Here is a 17,488-nt window from a genome sequence, read left to right as displayed (position 1 = left end):
GTGCCCAAAACTGAATGTCATATCTCCCATGGTTTGGTTGAAGAAAAAAAAAAAAAAAAAAAAAAAAAAAAAAAAAAAAAGGGATCTTTCTATAAGGTTCAACCAGAAAAAAAAAAAAAGTCACTGTCCTGAACCTGCACATACAGTATCCCAATTGATCCAGGGGAAGGTGATCAACCTGACATTGTCATATTTCACAAGATTAGCTGTGTGCTGGCTTCTGGTGCTATGGAGACACTACGGCAGCTAAATAGATCAGCAGGGCTGCCAGGCAACTGGTATTGTTTAAGAGGGAAAGAAATATGGCAGCCTCCATATACCTCTCATTTCAGTTGTCCTTTAAAGCAATCTATACATGTACACTGGGAATTTAGGAGTAGGTCAGCTCTGATGAGTCTCTGTTATGTATGAAGAATGATAAGCACTTTTACCTTGCAGTGCTAGGTTTTCCCTCATTGAGATTGGCCTAGCATGCCTGCGGATAGGTGGAACCAACAAACTACTGGATCACGGCGTGTTCATTTGCCGGCTTTGTGAGTTTGAGCCGCGGTCCCTTTCAATTTTGCATGAGTATTTGCCCAGCCTCCCGAGCTCCCCAGTCTCCCAAAACCCATCATCTTTATGCTGTGCAGGTTCCAAGGCCTGGATACTACATTCACTGCATTTGTAGGTTCTGAACGCGTTTGTGTGGGGTTCTTCTGGGCAATCCAATTTCCTCTCACAACCCAGAAGCATATTAGTAGGTTTATAGGCTGTCCACAAAACTAGCTGTAGACCATGGTGAGGATGTTGAGATGGCCATACAACATACAATCATAATTGTACTATCTTACCATTTTCATGTAGTATAAGTTTACCTAAAGAATCTCTCTTCAAAATATTCTCCATCTGTTGGCTTTTATATATAAGAGATGTACGACAATTAGTGACGCAAATTGATCAATGTTCTCTATAGAGCATTGAAGAGAGTGCTTTACTGTAATCTATGGCTGTTAGAAATAACTTTTATATACTGGTATCATCTAGCTGTTCTGATATTGGCTAGATGCACAAAACAACAAAAAATGGTAATCAGACGCTGTACAGTCACCATCAGTTGATTGTACAGCGATTTCAATTGCTGCTGGAAAATGCTGCATAAAACACTTGTGCTATTGCAAGCGCAAGACCGATTGCTAGTGGGCTCCAGGTCTTAGAAATTTATATAGCATTAACATGTTCCGCAGCATGTTACAGAGAGCCCATCAGTCCATGCCATGCACTGATGAAGAACAGAAGCATACATATGAATCAGCCGCCGAAAGAATTGAGCGCAGGGTAAAGCCGATAAATGGCTTACTCTGCTCCTGCAAATGTCCCGGCGACACTAATTACTATTCCGCCTCCAGGTCGTCGTGGATAGTGGAGGAAAGATGTAATTAAGCTTTCAGCTATTGCTGGTGGCCGACTTACAGTGTTTTTATAGTAATTTGTGCTCAGTCTTTTGATGCCGCCCAATTTACTCACCGAGTGCAGCTACAGCCATAATTCCTATTACACTATTATGGTGGCGCTGGCTTTGCCAAACCTTCAGCACTGTTTTTACAGTCTTGCTTTCTAAGGTCAGAAATAGATGATTTGGAAGCGATGCATCATGGGAGACCAAGGTTGTTCACTTAGAGCTGAATTATCGCAAATATCTTCTGTTTTAAGAATGTAAAATCACATTTAGCTTGAATAGAGGGTTTTTTGGTCTATTTTAGCCCTTCATACATTCCTGGTGGTTCTGGGTCACCATGAACTGCCTGGCTATTCCAGAGTCCATAATTATATCAATAAGTATGTCAGAGGAGCTCACAACTAATACCTACCACAGTTTAAGGCTATTTTTCCTTTTACTGAACTTACCGGCATGTTTTTGGGATGTAGGAGAAAATCAGAATACCCAGAGAAAACCCAAATAAACAGCTGGGCATACCTGGGACTCTGGCGTACTCTAAAATGTAATCTAAAAAGTACATTTTTTATGTATGGGGAGGGGCTGCATCTTTGTATAGATTCTTATCAGGGAGTGCTTTTGTAAAGAATAAGTGAAATACTGAGAATCCCCCATCAAGATATAGACTAGTCCAGTGATCTGCAAACTTGGCTCTCCAGCTGTTAAAGGAAAATGCATTATGGGACTTGTAGTTCCTTATGAATTATGACTGTGGCTGTCAGACGTATGCAATGCATTGTGGGACTTGTAGTTTCTTAACAGCTGGAGAGCCAATTTTGCAGATCACTGGACTTGGTAGAAATCTGATGGAACTGACAGGTTTTTGACAACTACTAAAAGTAAAAGCAACATAGGAAAAAAGTAATTTAAAGCTCACTTTACTCTTGAATAAACATACTTCTTATTTGTATATGTTTACATGTATTTTAAATTTTAACTTTTTTTGCAATAGTGGTCCTTTAATATTTCTATTTCTGCCGGAATATCTTATAGCTTCAATACGTCCTCTTCTATGTGTTGATGCACACAGGACATAGAATGAAAGGAGAAACATGCATGGTCCAGAGCAATCAATGATCTTTTTATCCCCTCCAAATTAAACAGAAGACGGACAGCTGGTGTGATTGGCTGCTGGGCAACCACTTTATTTTTGTGTCCTCTGGTCATAATAAATCAGCCCCATTATGGTAGACAGCATATAGAAAACAACGTCAGCATTTCATTTACATCATCATTTCCCAAGGATGATTACACAAGCTAGCACATAAATATTACCTACTTAACATACTCCAATTTCTTAATCATCAATAAATTATCACATTTTATACTCCGATTTCAGACCCAAGCGCACACACTGCAGTACCATCATTGCCAAGAACAGTGCAAACGTACTTATGTAAGAAAATGATGTGTGATAAAAAAGGAAAAACATTTCCAAGATGAATTACCTATACGTGTAACAAGTAATATTGAGCTTGCTTCAAACAAAACACTGAAGAAGGAGACACCTCTTGAAATACAGGATCCAGCAATGGGTACGTTGAATTACATTCAGATGTACAGATAATAAAACCAGATTTTAAACTCATATAGTTATCCTACCTGCCTTTGTCCCAAAGAAACATTTGTATTAAAAACAAATCACAATTTACCTCCACGTCACAAAACTGAAGACAGTCTCTATGCATTATTACTTCATATATTGTTTAGTAACCCAGACAACACCTCTGTGTAAAGAATACTTAACCTGAGGCAAATCTACATAAGGTAAGCACAGAGCTACATCCACGTACCTCTACATTGTCCGTTCCATTCGGTCTCTAAAATCATTCCTTAAAAAAACAGACTTCAGGCTTAAGTCAAATTTTCAGCCAGGAAGAGGCAGGCTCTCTGCAATGTTCCTCCTATGGCCCGCCCATTCCCTTCTCTTAAAGAAGCACTATTGTACGATGCAGTGAATTATTACTTCCTCCTCTCCAGTTTTTGTTAACATTACCCCTTAGTTTAAAGTGGGGTTAACTTTGTTTTTAGCTCTTTAAACCTAAAATGTACTTTTTTTTTCTGGAGAGAACCCCACCCAGACACCCAAAAACTCAAGTGAGGATGGGATTTCCTCACCTGCAATTAATCTGTGGTTGCTGGTCTTGCAATCCGTGTTTGTTGTTATGCTCCATACCTTACTTTGACGCATATCATGGCTTACTACACCATACAGGGCTCCCCGTGTTTTTTTTAGTCTCCTGAAGGTCTATGGATCCCTAAGGAGTACTGCACAACCCATAATGTAAACCATGGTGAGGAAAGATTTTTACAATGGGCAAACCCTAAATATAAAGTGATACTGTAAAAATGAAATCTTATTATGGTATTTTAAGTACAGTTCCTCTTTAAGGGGAGTGGAGGAAATGGGAGGGAGGTAGGAGGGAATAACGCAGCAAGACTTCCTTTTCCTGTCTGAAGAATTGGCTTTGGCTAATAGTCCAGTTTTTCAGGGAGTGATTATGGGAGGAACAAGGAAAAGAACGAACACCACACAGAGGTATATAGCTCCAGCATAAGCATACCTCCGTGTTTCTCTTGGGTAGCTTTGCCTCTGGTCAGGTGTCCTTTAATTTCCTTTGCAAACAATCATCTCTGCTACTATTTGTTCTGAAAGAAGTAGCAATTCAAATATCTATGTTTTAGCAGGAGCTGGGCTTGGGGTTACTAGACAACAGGACAGTCTTGTCAAAATCTACTTGTGTTTACACTGAAGAAAAATGTAAAAAGGAGGAAGCAGATCATACCAACGCCTCTCATTTCCGAGGGAATAACAAAAAACGAGAAAAGTTTCCTTAATTCCTCACAGGATTATTCCCTTCATGAGCATATTATCTCATAAATAACAGTGGCCGCTAACGATACAATTTGCCGAACGATTGTTTACGAACAATTGTTTGTAGAACCGATTGGAAATGAATGTTGATGACCACTAAAGGAGAAAAATCTTCTAACCAATTCACTCAGATTGACAGGATTTTTCCCCCAAATCGGATTTCATTATTCTGATCGGATTTGTGAGAAGATTTTAATCCTTTAGTGGCCCCAAACGATTATTTCCAATTGTTCATACGAAGAATCATTTGTAAATGATAGTTTTTCAAACTGTATTGTTAGCGGCCACCTTAAGTTGCTCCTGGATGAACTCATTACTCTATGAAGCAAACACTGAGAATGGGAGTTTACAACAATGCAACTTTCTCATCTGATGGCAAAATGGTGAACCAAATAATGCATAGAGTATAAATTCTAAAAAGTGTTCCGAGTGTAACATACGGAAGTTTGAATGTTGGGACATAAATGCCACTACTACTTTCATTGGAGAACAATACTGTAGAAGAGAAGAGGCTGAAATGTAGTTTGATCCTTGGCAAATATTCTATAGTGTACCATATTTATATCTATGTGTAAGAAATATCTCACTGTAACACTGATGTATCAGATAGATTAAGTATATACTTGAATCAACAGCTTACTGAAAATCTGGAATGGCGGAGGAAAGACATTTATAATTTCATCTGACTTTATGTTCAATACTAAAACTTATTTTTTTTTTTAACCTGATAAATATGAATTATTTGCAATAAATATTTCACACATATTTGTATGACCAGCAGATGGAGCTATCCAAGGACAAAATAATGCCTAAATACCATGTAGCACTGCAGGACAAAGGTCAGGGTCAATGAACTGGCTGAGATAAAGGAGGAAGGATAAGGTAGCCACTAACTACAATTTGCTGATCGTTAACAAAGCATTCTTTGCATGAAAGATTACAAATTATCGATTGGGACCACTAATAGACAAAAATCTCCTGACCAATCCAATCAGATTGGCGTGATACAAAAATCGGTGCGATTTCATTAATCTGATCAGATTGGATTTAGGGATGAAGAATCGTTTGCAAATAATCGTTCAGCAAATTGTATTGTTCATGACCACCTCTGTACAGTGTTCCTGGAACTACCATATTAAACATTGAGCCATTTTGCAAAAATGTGGGCTAATTTTACAGCATTAAAAAAAAATAACATACGTTTTAGTAATGAACATAGTGAACTGCGACATGAAAAACAAAACAAAAAAAAACTACACATCCCCATTCAGGAATTGGCCTAATGAATATCAAGTCTAAACACTTAAATGTACACAAAGTAAAAATGAGAGCTAGATGCAGCCATATTATCAAGTAACAATGAAAGTAATATGGAGCCTTACTATCTGCCATTGAGCAAGTGTACTAAAACCAACGCATAGAAGATTGCAGGTGAAGCAGATGCCCAGATCAAGGATGTTGATTGGTTGGTCAGAGCAATTGCTCCACATTTGCAAATACTTTGCTCCAATTTGTTTTGATAACTCTGCCCCACTGTTTATAGCATATATTGCTCTTAGCTCCCCCCCCCCCCCCACTGTATTTCCAGGTAGCGCATGTATGAATATGCCACCCTTGTGATGTCGTCCATCAAGGCGGGAGCAAGAATGTGATAACATGGGGACAAAGGGTGGAGCCTCAAGTGCTTAGACCTTCTCCTGCTACTCTTGCTGGAGGAAATCTGATGGCTGTAGAAAAGGAACAATTCATACTACGACTCAGCTTGTAAATAAGGCTGCATCTAACAAAGACTTAAGCCACGTACACACATTCAAGTTTGATTGGCCAATTTCAACACCACCATGTAGTATGAGAGCTATCGTAACACAATCTGTTCATAGTATTCAGAACCTGTTGGTTCTCATACTGTATGGGTGTGGTAAAATTGGCCAATCATTAGCCAACCAAAACTGGATGTATGTACGGACCCTGAAGCCTGGTACACACTTTTAAATTTGATCGGCCAATCATTGACCACTTATACCGCTTCCGTGTACTATGAGGGTCAACAGATATTGAATACTATGAGCAGATTGTGTAAGTAAACCCTCGTACTACATAGAGGTGGTAAATATGGTCAGTGATTGGCCAATCATAATCAAATGTGTGTACCAAGCTTTATCTTTGTTGGTCTCACGTTTATTTTGCGAGTCCAAGTCCACTTTACCCCATTCCAGTTACACTACAGTGTTTACTGTAACTCTGGCATTACACAGGAAATGTACATCTTTCTGTTGGCTATGGTACTTGTGCAGTCCACTTCAGCATAATACAATAGAAAAATTACAATCATTCAATAGTGCTGATCCCACAAGGCAATGATGCCAGAGGAACATGACATTCTACAGAAGCATAAATATTTCACCGCAAGAGTGAGAATGAGCCTTAAATATAAAATATTAAAGTGTAGCCCCCTTTTCTCCGCTCTGTGTAAGGCAGAACCATGATAATCCAGTTTATAAATACTATTTAAGATCTTGTTCTGCTATAACAGTGGAGGTTTTTAAAGCGTTGGTTTGCTTATGCTTATTTGTGGCTAAAATATCTTAGGGCCTGTTTCTACTGGCCTCATAGCCGACCTGCGGTGCAATCATCGCACCGCGTACACCCGCATGTACTTCTGGTCGTGCCGCAATGAGGTGTGGCTCAATACAACCCCTATGGGACCCACATGCAAACTGAGGACAACTGCAGCATGCTATTCATAAATTCAGCAGCACCGGAAATTTGCATCAATGGGAAACGGCCCCATTGATGAACATTGACTGCAGTTTGCATGCGGTGTGGTGATCACACCGCACTGTGTGTAGTGGAAACGGGCCCTACATAATGCTCCGAGGTAAACTGATACCTATATTTAAGTGCATTCATGCAGTAATTCTTTAAAGCTGAAGCAGAGGTGTGATCATTAAGCTAAACGGATTTAGGCTTGTCCAGGTAGGACATTAGGCGAAGGAGTCTTCACAAAAGCACCTTTTACCTGTTTTTTCGGCAGTTAGATTTTGTCAGAGAGACGCCAAAGGTAGGTTAAGGTGATGTGCTAGGGCAGTGATGGCTAACGTTGGCACTCCAGCTGTGGTGGAGCTACAAGTCCCATGAGGCTTTGCAATACCCCGGCAGCTCTAAGCATAACTCAGGGAGGCAGAGGCATGATGGGATTAGTAGTTTTGTCACAGCTGCAGTGCCAAGGTTAGCCATCACTGTGCTAGGGTAACAGCATCAAAGCCTTAAAGGTTGGGCATTTGGGTGACTCTTCCTTAGCAAAGGCGTTACTCATAGGTCAGCCTTTAATGCTCTTGTTTTTATCTATTTTGTTGGTGATCCTCGTTTCTCCAAGAGTTACTGACATGCAAAATTCCCCCAAAATAAAGTGCTTGTGTCTGCCCACCTTCTTAGTACATCTAGCAAGTTATTGCTATACACAAATATATAGTCTGACATCCCTTCCAGTGATACGCGTTTGTCTCCTCCAGCCACTAGAGGATGCTATACATTAACTGCAGTCCTGATATAAGCAGAGCGTGTCACATGACTGCTGTAGATGCAGACGTTTATGGAAGTCTGACTTCCCTGCATCCCTTCCAGTGATAACAGTGTTGGTCTCCTCCAGCCACTAGAAGATGCTATACATTAACTGCAACCCCAATATAAGGTGAACATTGTCACATGACTGCTGGGAATGCAGGAGTTTATAAAACTCTTTGCTATCTTCACCCTGGGGACTGTTGTAACACATAATGAAAATCTTAAGTTGAAAACGTTCACCAATGTATTATCCTAGCTATACAAAGCCATGAACATACAGTTGCAATACTAACTGAATCCAGAATTCTCATTCTATGAAAGGCCGACAACATGCCATATCATAACAATGTAATAATAAAACTGCTTAGGTTGTATGCTTGTGCCAGTGTTTGGTTACTATGGATTATAATGGCTTGCCTTACGGCTAGTGTACACACAACTTTGAGTTCAGTTAGACCTCTACTTGACATTCGTTTTATGGCGGTTCAATTACAGGTTGACCAGTTTGTCTCCAGTTTGACCTCAACTCTAGCCAATCTTAGTTTCCCATTCATTAGTTTAACTGGGACAGGAACTGATGTTTAAGTTAGCAGGAAGTGAACTGAAGTCAAATGGGTGTACAGCAGCCCTTCAGTTATCAGATGTGCTAGAGAGGGAAGGCTACACCAGGCTGCTGGAAAGAATACAGCCCAATCTTTAATGTCCAAAGGACAACAAAAGTGTACATTATTCAGTCATGGATACACATACACCCTTTGGTCACGGTAAAGGAAAAAATAAAAAAAAAGAATGTTGATGTCAACCCAACACATGTAATACTTATACATTCTACCTGTGTAACACAGGCCCAAATAAATGAGCTGAACACACAAGAAACTATTGCACTCGTAAAGTGATGATAAAGTCCTTTTGTAATAACATAAGCCTCTGAGTTATGATAGAAAACATAAAATGAATGACTAGAAAAGCGTTATTTTATGAAAAACTAAAGCAAGAAGTGTAGTAATGGTCATGTCTAGGAGAACTCACGGAGAAGCATGTGATCAGTTTGGTCAGGTGATAGATATGCAAGCCTCTGATTTGCTAGTCATGATCATGTGCTAACGCATGATGGGATCACAGCAAATCAGAGGTTTGCAATTCTATCAGCCGATCAAACAAATCACATGCTTCTCCGTGACTTCTCCTAGACATGACCATCACTTAAAGGGTTTTCCTGTTGTCAGGGAAACAGACAGCAATAAAGGTATGCTGGGAGTTGTAGTTCCCCACCAGCACAAAATAAAAAACACTGCTTACCAATATTGGGATAATATTGGGATTGGTCATCCAGAGTGGTTTTACTATGGATAGTTGGGACAGTTAGAGCCTTAATAACAACTCTAGTTTATGTTAAAGAGAAACTCAAAGCACTGACAAGTTTTAAGATGCACATAAAGCCATAAAGCTTGTGTGTTTTTAATGTATATTGTGTAAAATATATCATAATTTGCAATGTATAAGGTTTGGAACATAAACCAATTTTTGCATAATTATCTTTTTTGTTTTCTTTATCATTACTTGACTTACTGGGGTTTGCAATGCTGACTTCCTATGCCAATGTCAGATGTTGCTTGGTAGGACTGAACAGAATTCTTTGTTGTGTCCAAACTCCTCCCCATCCCATCCTCATGAGGTAGTCTGGGAAAAGCTGCGAGGGAGCACCTTCTCATGTGAACCCAGAGCTGACCCCGCCTACAGAGAGGAGCAGAGGGAGGAGGTGGGTGAGGTCAGGTGACCACTCTATGCAGAGGAAGACGCTCCTACTTACTTTGTGCACTGATCACTGGGTCATGTGACTTTTCCAAAGGGAATTTCACAGAACTAGCTGCATCAAATGTGAAAATTGTGTACTGGCACAGCCCTCTCTTCAACTTTATTAATAAATTATGATTAATCATTAGTATATCCACTGGCAGTGGAAATGAATGAAAAATTGCAATGTGTGTACTAGGCATAAAGCAGCCCATACACTCAGCCGATTTTCTGGCCGACCGATCGATCGCGATCGATCGATCGATCGATCGCAAATCGGTTGGCCAATCGACCGATCGACGGCCGATTTCGATCGATTTCGATGGATTTCCATCGAACTAGCAGGGTGGAAAATTTAGGTCGATCTGATGAGATTGCTTATCAGTTTGCATTGGCCTTAATGGAAATCTGATGGCAAAAAATGCCATCAGATCGAATTTCAACAGATTTCAAACTGAAATCTATTGGAATTCTATCCTGGTAAAAAATGTTCTAAAAACGCATCAGATAGATCATCAGATGCATTTCTTATCTGTCTGCTGCCAATCTGACGAGTGTATGGGCACCTTTAGGCCTGGAACACACCAGAGGAGTTTTTCTGAGCGTTTTGAGTTTTTAAATCTGCTGCTAATGTTATCCTATGTGTCTGTGCACACTGGAGCAATGAGGTTTTGTAAAAAACCCCATAGCATTACATTGGGAAGAGCTTTTGAAACCACTAAAAGCTCTTCCCAATGTAATGCTACGGGTTTTTCTTTACAAAACCTCATTGCTCCAGTGTGCACAGACACATAGGATAACATTAGCAGCAGATTTAAAAACTCAAAACGCTCAGAAAACTCCTTTGGTGTGCACCAGGCCTTACTGATGTCTGAGGCAGAGGAAAATGTAAATTAAAGCATCATAATTAACTTCTACCCAACTACCCCGATGCTAGAACTTACTAGAACTTCTCTTTAGAGGATACCAGAGTTGTAATTCAAGTGTGTTCTTTTACTTACCTGGGGCATCTTCCAGCCCCTGTAGTCTAGTAGGCCACTTTGCCGTCCTCCTGCTGCTTCCAGCGCATGTGCTGACATGGCTGTGCGCTTTGATAGCACTCCCATACCAGGGAGCATTCTGCCCATTCGTGGTTACCAGTTTTGCACTGATCAAGGAGGTGCGGTCAGCACATGCACAGTAGTGCACGACTTGGCTAAGTCGCAGCCTTCACAGGCCACACAGCAGATCAAGGAGGAGGCCCGGGAGGACAGTGAGGGACATACAAGACTATGGGCCCTGGAAGAAGCCCCAGGTAAGTAAAAGAATACTCTTTATTTACAACTCAAGTATCCTTTAAGTGCTTACTCGATAATTGGCTTTCCTAGGCCTTTTAAAAATAAGGTTAATGGTGCATTCCAGTTCAAACTGAAAATTCTTGAAAGTAACAAAATGCTGGTTACGGTATTTGCTGAAGTGCTCTACAATGCCTCCTAATATTTACTTTCCATAGCAAGTTGCCCTGCTCACAAGCCACTTTATTTACTAGAATCTTTATAAACCTTGTTCCATAGATGGAAAAGGAAAGTTTTGAAACTATAAGTATGACCTCGGGAACTCTACAAGAGCAAAGAAACTTTGTGAAGCTGTGCTTGTAGGCAGCAACGTACACATCCACACCTTAACCACTCTCCACTCTGCTTCCCGTCAGAAGAGCCGAGGTCTTAGGCCTGGTTCCCACTGCTATTGAACACTGGTGTTTCCTCGCCATTACCGCCATTCTTTATTTGGGGGTCACAGATGATTGACCTGCCAAAAGGCTAAATCCAGAGCTGTACTGCAGTGGTGAAACATTCCATCCACCATCTTGCTTCTATACATTCTTAAGTCACTTGACTGCTTTTAAAACTGGTGCTTGTCTAATTTAAGTGACCCAGCAGGAAACGGCATATGGAAATTCCTCTAACGTGATTGGGTGGGGACAGAACCCTCTCGAACTGCTAGGTTTCAGATAGGTTGTAGTAAACTACGCCCACACTATTCGGCCTATCACAACACTTTGTACTGTAGAGTGTGCGGTGATTGGAGAACTGTTCCCAATGAGGTTTTCTGCTAGGTTTTTCAGCTCTGGATATACAGTAGCTGGGTTTCATTTGTGAACATGATGAATGAGAGACTCTGTGCAGCCAGGATGTGTTGTTTTTTGAGCACCTACCTTTTTCTGAGCCAGCTTACAGCCCCCCCCCCCCCCCACCCCACCCCCCAGCAAAAGGTTGCATGTGACAAGTCTGTAAGCCCAAATCACAAGAACTAAAAGATAAGTCTGGCTGTAAAGGACTATAAAAGTTATACACATTTTGTGCTTGCTGCTTTGAGTAGCTCTTTAGCTAGCATGTTAGGTTGACTAGGCCTTTGAGTTATTACAAAATGACACATAAAAACACTGTGATTAGTTGTGTTGTAGTGGGTCTTTGTGTGCCCAGACCCCATAGAGAAAGCTGTAACAAGGCAGCTAGTGAGGTGTGAGAAGCAGTGCTAAGCAATGCATTGCAGGCTCATACAGCAGCACAGGCTTCTGACACTTTTGTCTTGCTGGCAGAGACATTGGCTAGCATGCAACAATGACCAACCGCGCTTAGCCAAGCTGAAAGCTATGGAAGACCCACAAAAACCCACTATCCTTTCATAACCACAAAATGACAACGCAAAGGCAGCACTGGTCGTCTGAGGCGAGAGGTGATCTTGACGGCGGAACTGGGTCGAGAGGAGTTCAAACGCAGCCAAAGACGCGGGTTCTCTCCTCGCTATACTCATACAGGGATAGTGGGTCTCTGTGGTGCTTTCATACAGGCAGACAAGGCTGTGTCCTACAAACAAAAAACAGAGAACATACCCAACATGAAATATCAGTGCTGTTCCCTCACAGTTACTGCAACATGCAAACAAAGCGTACTATGGCACAGTTATAGTGTACACACATAACTGTGTACTAATAGTTCTGTCTGCTTAAAGAGACACTTAAGCCAGAAAAAAAAAATGAGTTTTACTCACCTGGTGCTTCTACCAGCCCCCTGCAGCCATCCTGTGTCCTCGCAGCCACTCACTAATCCTCTGGTCCTCCGCTGCCAGCTAGTTTCGTTTTTTGCCGAAAGGCCCGTCAGGACTGGCCACGCGTAGCTTTTTACGCATTCCCGACTGTAATTAGCGCTATTGCAGGCCGCAACGCGTACAAAAATACGCGTTGCCGCATTACGCACGCATAGATATGAGGCAAAACGTACTTTTGTACGCGTTGCGGCCCGCAATAGCGCTAGTTACAGTCGGGAATCCTGAAAAAGCTACGCGTGGCCAGTCCTGACGGGCCTGTCGGCAAAAACGAAACTAGCTGGCAGCGCGGGACCAGAGGATTAGTGAGTGGCTGCGAGGGCACAGGACTGCTGCAGGGGGCTGGTAGAAGCACCAGGTGAGTAAAACTCATTTTTTTCTGGCTTAAGGTTCACTTTAAAGCCAACTTGAACTGATATAAAACTTATGATATAATGAATTGTATGTGTAGTATGGATAATGAATAGAACATTAGTACCAAAGAAGAGTCTCATATTTTTTACTTTTGGTTATATAGGCCTTAAAACTTCTTACTTTTGGTTATATAGCTGCTTTTTTTTATCACATTGCATCATTTACAAACCCCAGAAATAATGACACTTTGAACTTTCTTGCAGTCAACCTTATCTCAAGCTGTCCCTCAGCGACTCTTGGCTGTTTCAGTGATTCAGAAAGCAGGACTGTATTGGACCCAGTGGGTCGAAGAGCTCAGAGAAGCTCTTTTTTTAACTCTACCTGTACTGGAAAACAACAGGAGACTTTTTTTTTCTTTGCACTAATGTTCTATTTCTTAGCTGTACTACACATACAATTAACCCTCCTTCTCTTGAGTTTTTCAGAACTACTCACATCTAAGAGTAGTTCCAAGAACAAGGAGCCGCCCGGACTTTGCTGTATTTTACTTTATTGAAAGTAATAGTAAATGCTTGGAAATTGTTTATAAACCAATACTGCTGCTGCTGCTGCTGCTGCTGCTGCTGCTGCTGCTACTACTACTACTACTGCTACTACTACTACTACTACTACCACGTACTTGGTGAGCGGTTTTTCAAAATGGGTACATACAAATAAAATGCTGAGAAACACTGTACTAAACCATAATGTTGTCTATAGCCTGTTTTCAATCAATCTGGGTTACTTGAATGATGAACCTGAAGTAAAGCTGAGCAATATTACTGAAGCGCATGAGGTAAAAAGCACATAATCACAGGTCAACTTCATAAAGAGGGATTGTAGTGAAAATAATCCTACCTAACAAAAGGCAAGTGTCCCTGCGTCCGGTCCCTGTGTCAGTGCTTTTGCACTACTGCGCATGTCCTGCACTGACAGCCGCTGGGACAGGACACAGGTCGGACCAGGGGGCGGGTCGGACCAGGGGGCGGGCCGGCTGGGCGCATGCACACGCACGGCGGTGACCGACCTAGAGCCCATTTTTAAACGGGCTTAGGTCACTAGTGTAATTCATAAAATTGCAAATTTTTTATAACATTTATAAATTATTTAGTCAGTATTTGCCCATTGTAAAATCTTTCTTCGCCCCAAGTTACCTTCTGAACAGGTGCCTGTCTTATGCCCGACCGGTTTCACTCTCTGGCATTGTCAGGGGCTTAACTAGAGGGATGCAACCCCTGTGATTGCAGGGGATCCCAACCACTAACCTTCCCTCCCTTCCTCCCATACAGGAGAATATACTTCACATCTGGTGTTTTTGGGGCTACACTTGTTATGGGTGTGAAGAACATGATGGCCACACTTGTTTTATGACCCTTGTGAGATGGGCCCCAAGGCTGTGAATGCCACCAAGGGGAGGGAAGGGGTATGAACATGGGGGGGGGGGGCATTAAAGTTTTGCTGGGGAGTCCCATGAATTGTAGTTACGCCACTGGTCAGGAGTTTTATGTTTGTTTACTCTGGAACCACAGCCAAGCCACTTGGCATGTGAAAACACCTAGATCATTGGAACTATAGGAGTTTTCGCTTGCCCCTTTGCTTGGATGGGGTTCCTCTGATTTATTTTCTAACCACATAGCGATCCTTTCTCGTTTCTCATCACATAGGGGGGCACTGCTGGTACTTACACTCCCCCTTACCCTGATTCAGATTCTGATCTCTCGGTTTGGGACGATTTAGTTAGCATTCTCCTGGCGCATGACGTTCTATGCATGTTTTCATCAAACTGATGGGTTTATCTTGTTATTCCATAGATTCTGGATTAGGATTTTTCCAAAGGTACGCATGGCCGTTACAAAACGTTGGATTATCAATTCACACTCAGTTTTCACGTCACATTTGCATGCATTGCACTATAGGTGGCTCTGAACAAAACATTCCCTTCTCTGGAAAAACGGAGCAGGTTGGGACTCGGAGTTCATTTGTTTACTACAAATGGAGGCGGATACTATTTTACACAAGCGGCAACTTCCTTATCAATGAACTCTGTATAGTGTTGTGGCAAATAGGCCACCATTAAAATGCCTAATCATCATAATTCACCACATTTAACCTTAGCTATGAAATAGAATTGCCATTTCAAGTGAGACTGCAGTTTTCTATTGCGACACTGGCAGTAGAAAAAAAAAAAAAATTACATTTTAAGTTTGTAAATTAAGATCTTGGACGGCGGTAAAATATTTTCGATTCTAATCAATGGCAGCTTGAAATCTTTTCTGACATTTTTCAAGTGTATATGAATGTTTTCACTGTGAGTGCAGATTAAAATCAGAAAATCTGAACTCAAAACTGTGTATGCGGGAGCGTCAAGCAAGCATGAAGTGAAAATAAATGTTTGCGATATGTGTTTTACTAAAGGTAAATATAACTGCGTCTCATTTTTATTTTAATTTTTAGGGATTCACTGTAACACTGAATTGCTCAGCTAAAAAAACAAAAAACAAATAATGACCTAATCTTTTTCCAGATCTAAATCCTATTAGAAGCCTTTTCTAAGTCCGATAAAGCTCTTTTGGCTTTTTTTTTACTTTTCAGGAAACTGACTGAATTCAATAAGTGATTAGACAAGCTCATTTGCATAAATAATTCTAGTTTCTTAACACTTGCCGTACTGAAAACAGAAAAGGGACTACATTGGTTTGGCTACATTCACACTGGAGTGTTGCTTCAGACAATATAAATGCAAAAATGTTGTAATGGTGTATTCACACGCACGCATAAATATTGCAAAATGGTGTGTTCACATTAGTGGTGCGATGGATAAGGCCTTGTTTACATTGGGTGCAGTGAGAAACGTGTAAAAGTACATGACAAAAAAACCTGCATGCGTTGGTGTGCGTTTTAGTGCGCTTAAACACACTTTTTAGCATGTTTTGCTTAGTGTAGCACTTGTCAACAGAGATTTGTTTTAATTTGACGTTTTGTTTTTCAATTCGGGGTAAAAAAAAAACCCTAAAAAAGCGCAACCATTCACTTGCATTGATGTGCGCTTTACAGCTCAATGCACACAAGTGCATGCAACACCCCAGTTTTTGTAACGCAGCTCAGCGCATGGATGTGAACCAGCTACATTTAATAACATGGGAAAATCAATACCTTGCAGAACTCACAGGGCAACGCGCTGTGAAAAGCGCATGGGAACGGCCATGATGTGAACGAGGCCTAACAGGATGTATGCTCTGCGGTACCTTGTAACATTTGCACGTACAGTTGTAGTGAGCTTGTACATTTACACATTGTGTGATGAAACTTTTCCCCTCCGCAAATCTCCAGTGTGAATCTATCCTTTCTTAGTAGGACTAATATGGCCGGATTTATACTTTTTGTGCACCTACGACACGCATGTTGTTTCCCAAGGCCAAGTATGTTGCGACTCCCTTTTCTTGTACCACAGTGCCCCTCCCATTCCATGTGCCGCCCCCTCTTTCTTTTATGCACAGCTCCCTTCAGCATCAGTTTCCTTTTTCATGTGTTGCTCCCCATTTCCATCCTCTTTCATATGTAGTACTAACAGCCCCTCCTTCATGTCCAGGTACTACAGCCGCCCAAGGCCCGGGCCTTTCTGGCCTTTCCAGAAACCCATCCCTGCCTGAATCTACAGTCTATGTATTTGGGCCACATAACAAGGCTGGGTCTACAAAAGGTGACACTGAAACAGGAAGATTGCTGAAGGGAAAAGGGTTAGGTAGACAGTATTACAAGGCAATAAATAGGGATTATCAATAACCTACTAAGAATTCTGAGTTAATGTAGGATCATGAAACTGTTGTATGAAAATGTATGCAGCTTGAAAATGGACTAATAAAATTCTACTCTGGCACAATTTGATTGGTCCATTTTCAAGCTGCAAATATAAATATTTGCATCTCACTGGCCATTTCTAGCAATGACTATGCAGCCCACAATGACTGTGGCAAAGCCCTCATGTGAAAATTAGACATACAGAGCTGACACTAAGATAATAGGACTCGAAATATGTCATTTTATATCTGATGGTCAAACAAGTTAATACATGAAAATGAAGGAATGGTTTAGGGAGAAGTGGGATATGGTTATGTTTTCTGCTTGAACTGCTTTTAGGCCCGGGACCCACAGAAGCGACGTTTCCAATTCCAGAAATCATCGCAAACATCATGAAGTAAAATGGTTTTCAGCGCAATTTCCCCGTAATTGCTGTGAATCCGATAATTCCAGGAAAATCTCATAAATGCTGCAGGACCCGTGACTGATTTGTGGAAATCCCA

At 41.2% G+C, this 17,488-nt stretch overlaps 1 protein-coding gene across 7 annotated transcripts in view; it reads right to left on the bottom strand.

The window, feature by feature from the left end:
* The window catches only part of ITSN2 (intersectin 2), a 225,262-nt gene that overhangs the window by 59,494 nt on the left and 148,280 nt on the right, over positions 1-17,488 (bottom strand). Inside the window, exon 29 of one of the 7 annotated variants that reach the window (XM_068280248.1) lies at positions 11,959-12,556. The exons of the other annotated variants lie outside the window; for them this stretch is intronic. Coding sequence (XP_068136349.1) covers positions 12,555-12,556 — 2 coding nt within the window. The 3' untranslated portion in view covers positions 11,959-12,554. Of the gene's footprint in view, positions 1-11,958; positions 12,557-17,488 lie in introns of those variants that run through there. 7 annotated transcript variants of the gene reach the window in all.

Source organism: Hyperolius riggenbachi, chromosome 4 (assembly GCF_040937935.1).
Source record: "Hyperolius riggenbachi isolate aHypRig1 chromosome 4, aHypRig1.pri, whole genome shotgun sequence".
Classification (NCBI taxonomy): domain Eukaryota; kingdom Metazoa; phylum Chordata; class Amphibia; order Anura; family Hyperoliidae; genus Hyperolius; species Hyperolius riggenbachi.
Note: the sequence above shows the minus strand (reverse complement) of the source record. Positions and strands in the feature narration are given on the sequence as shown.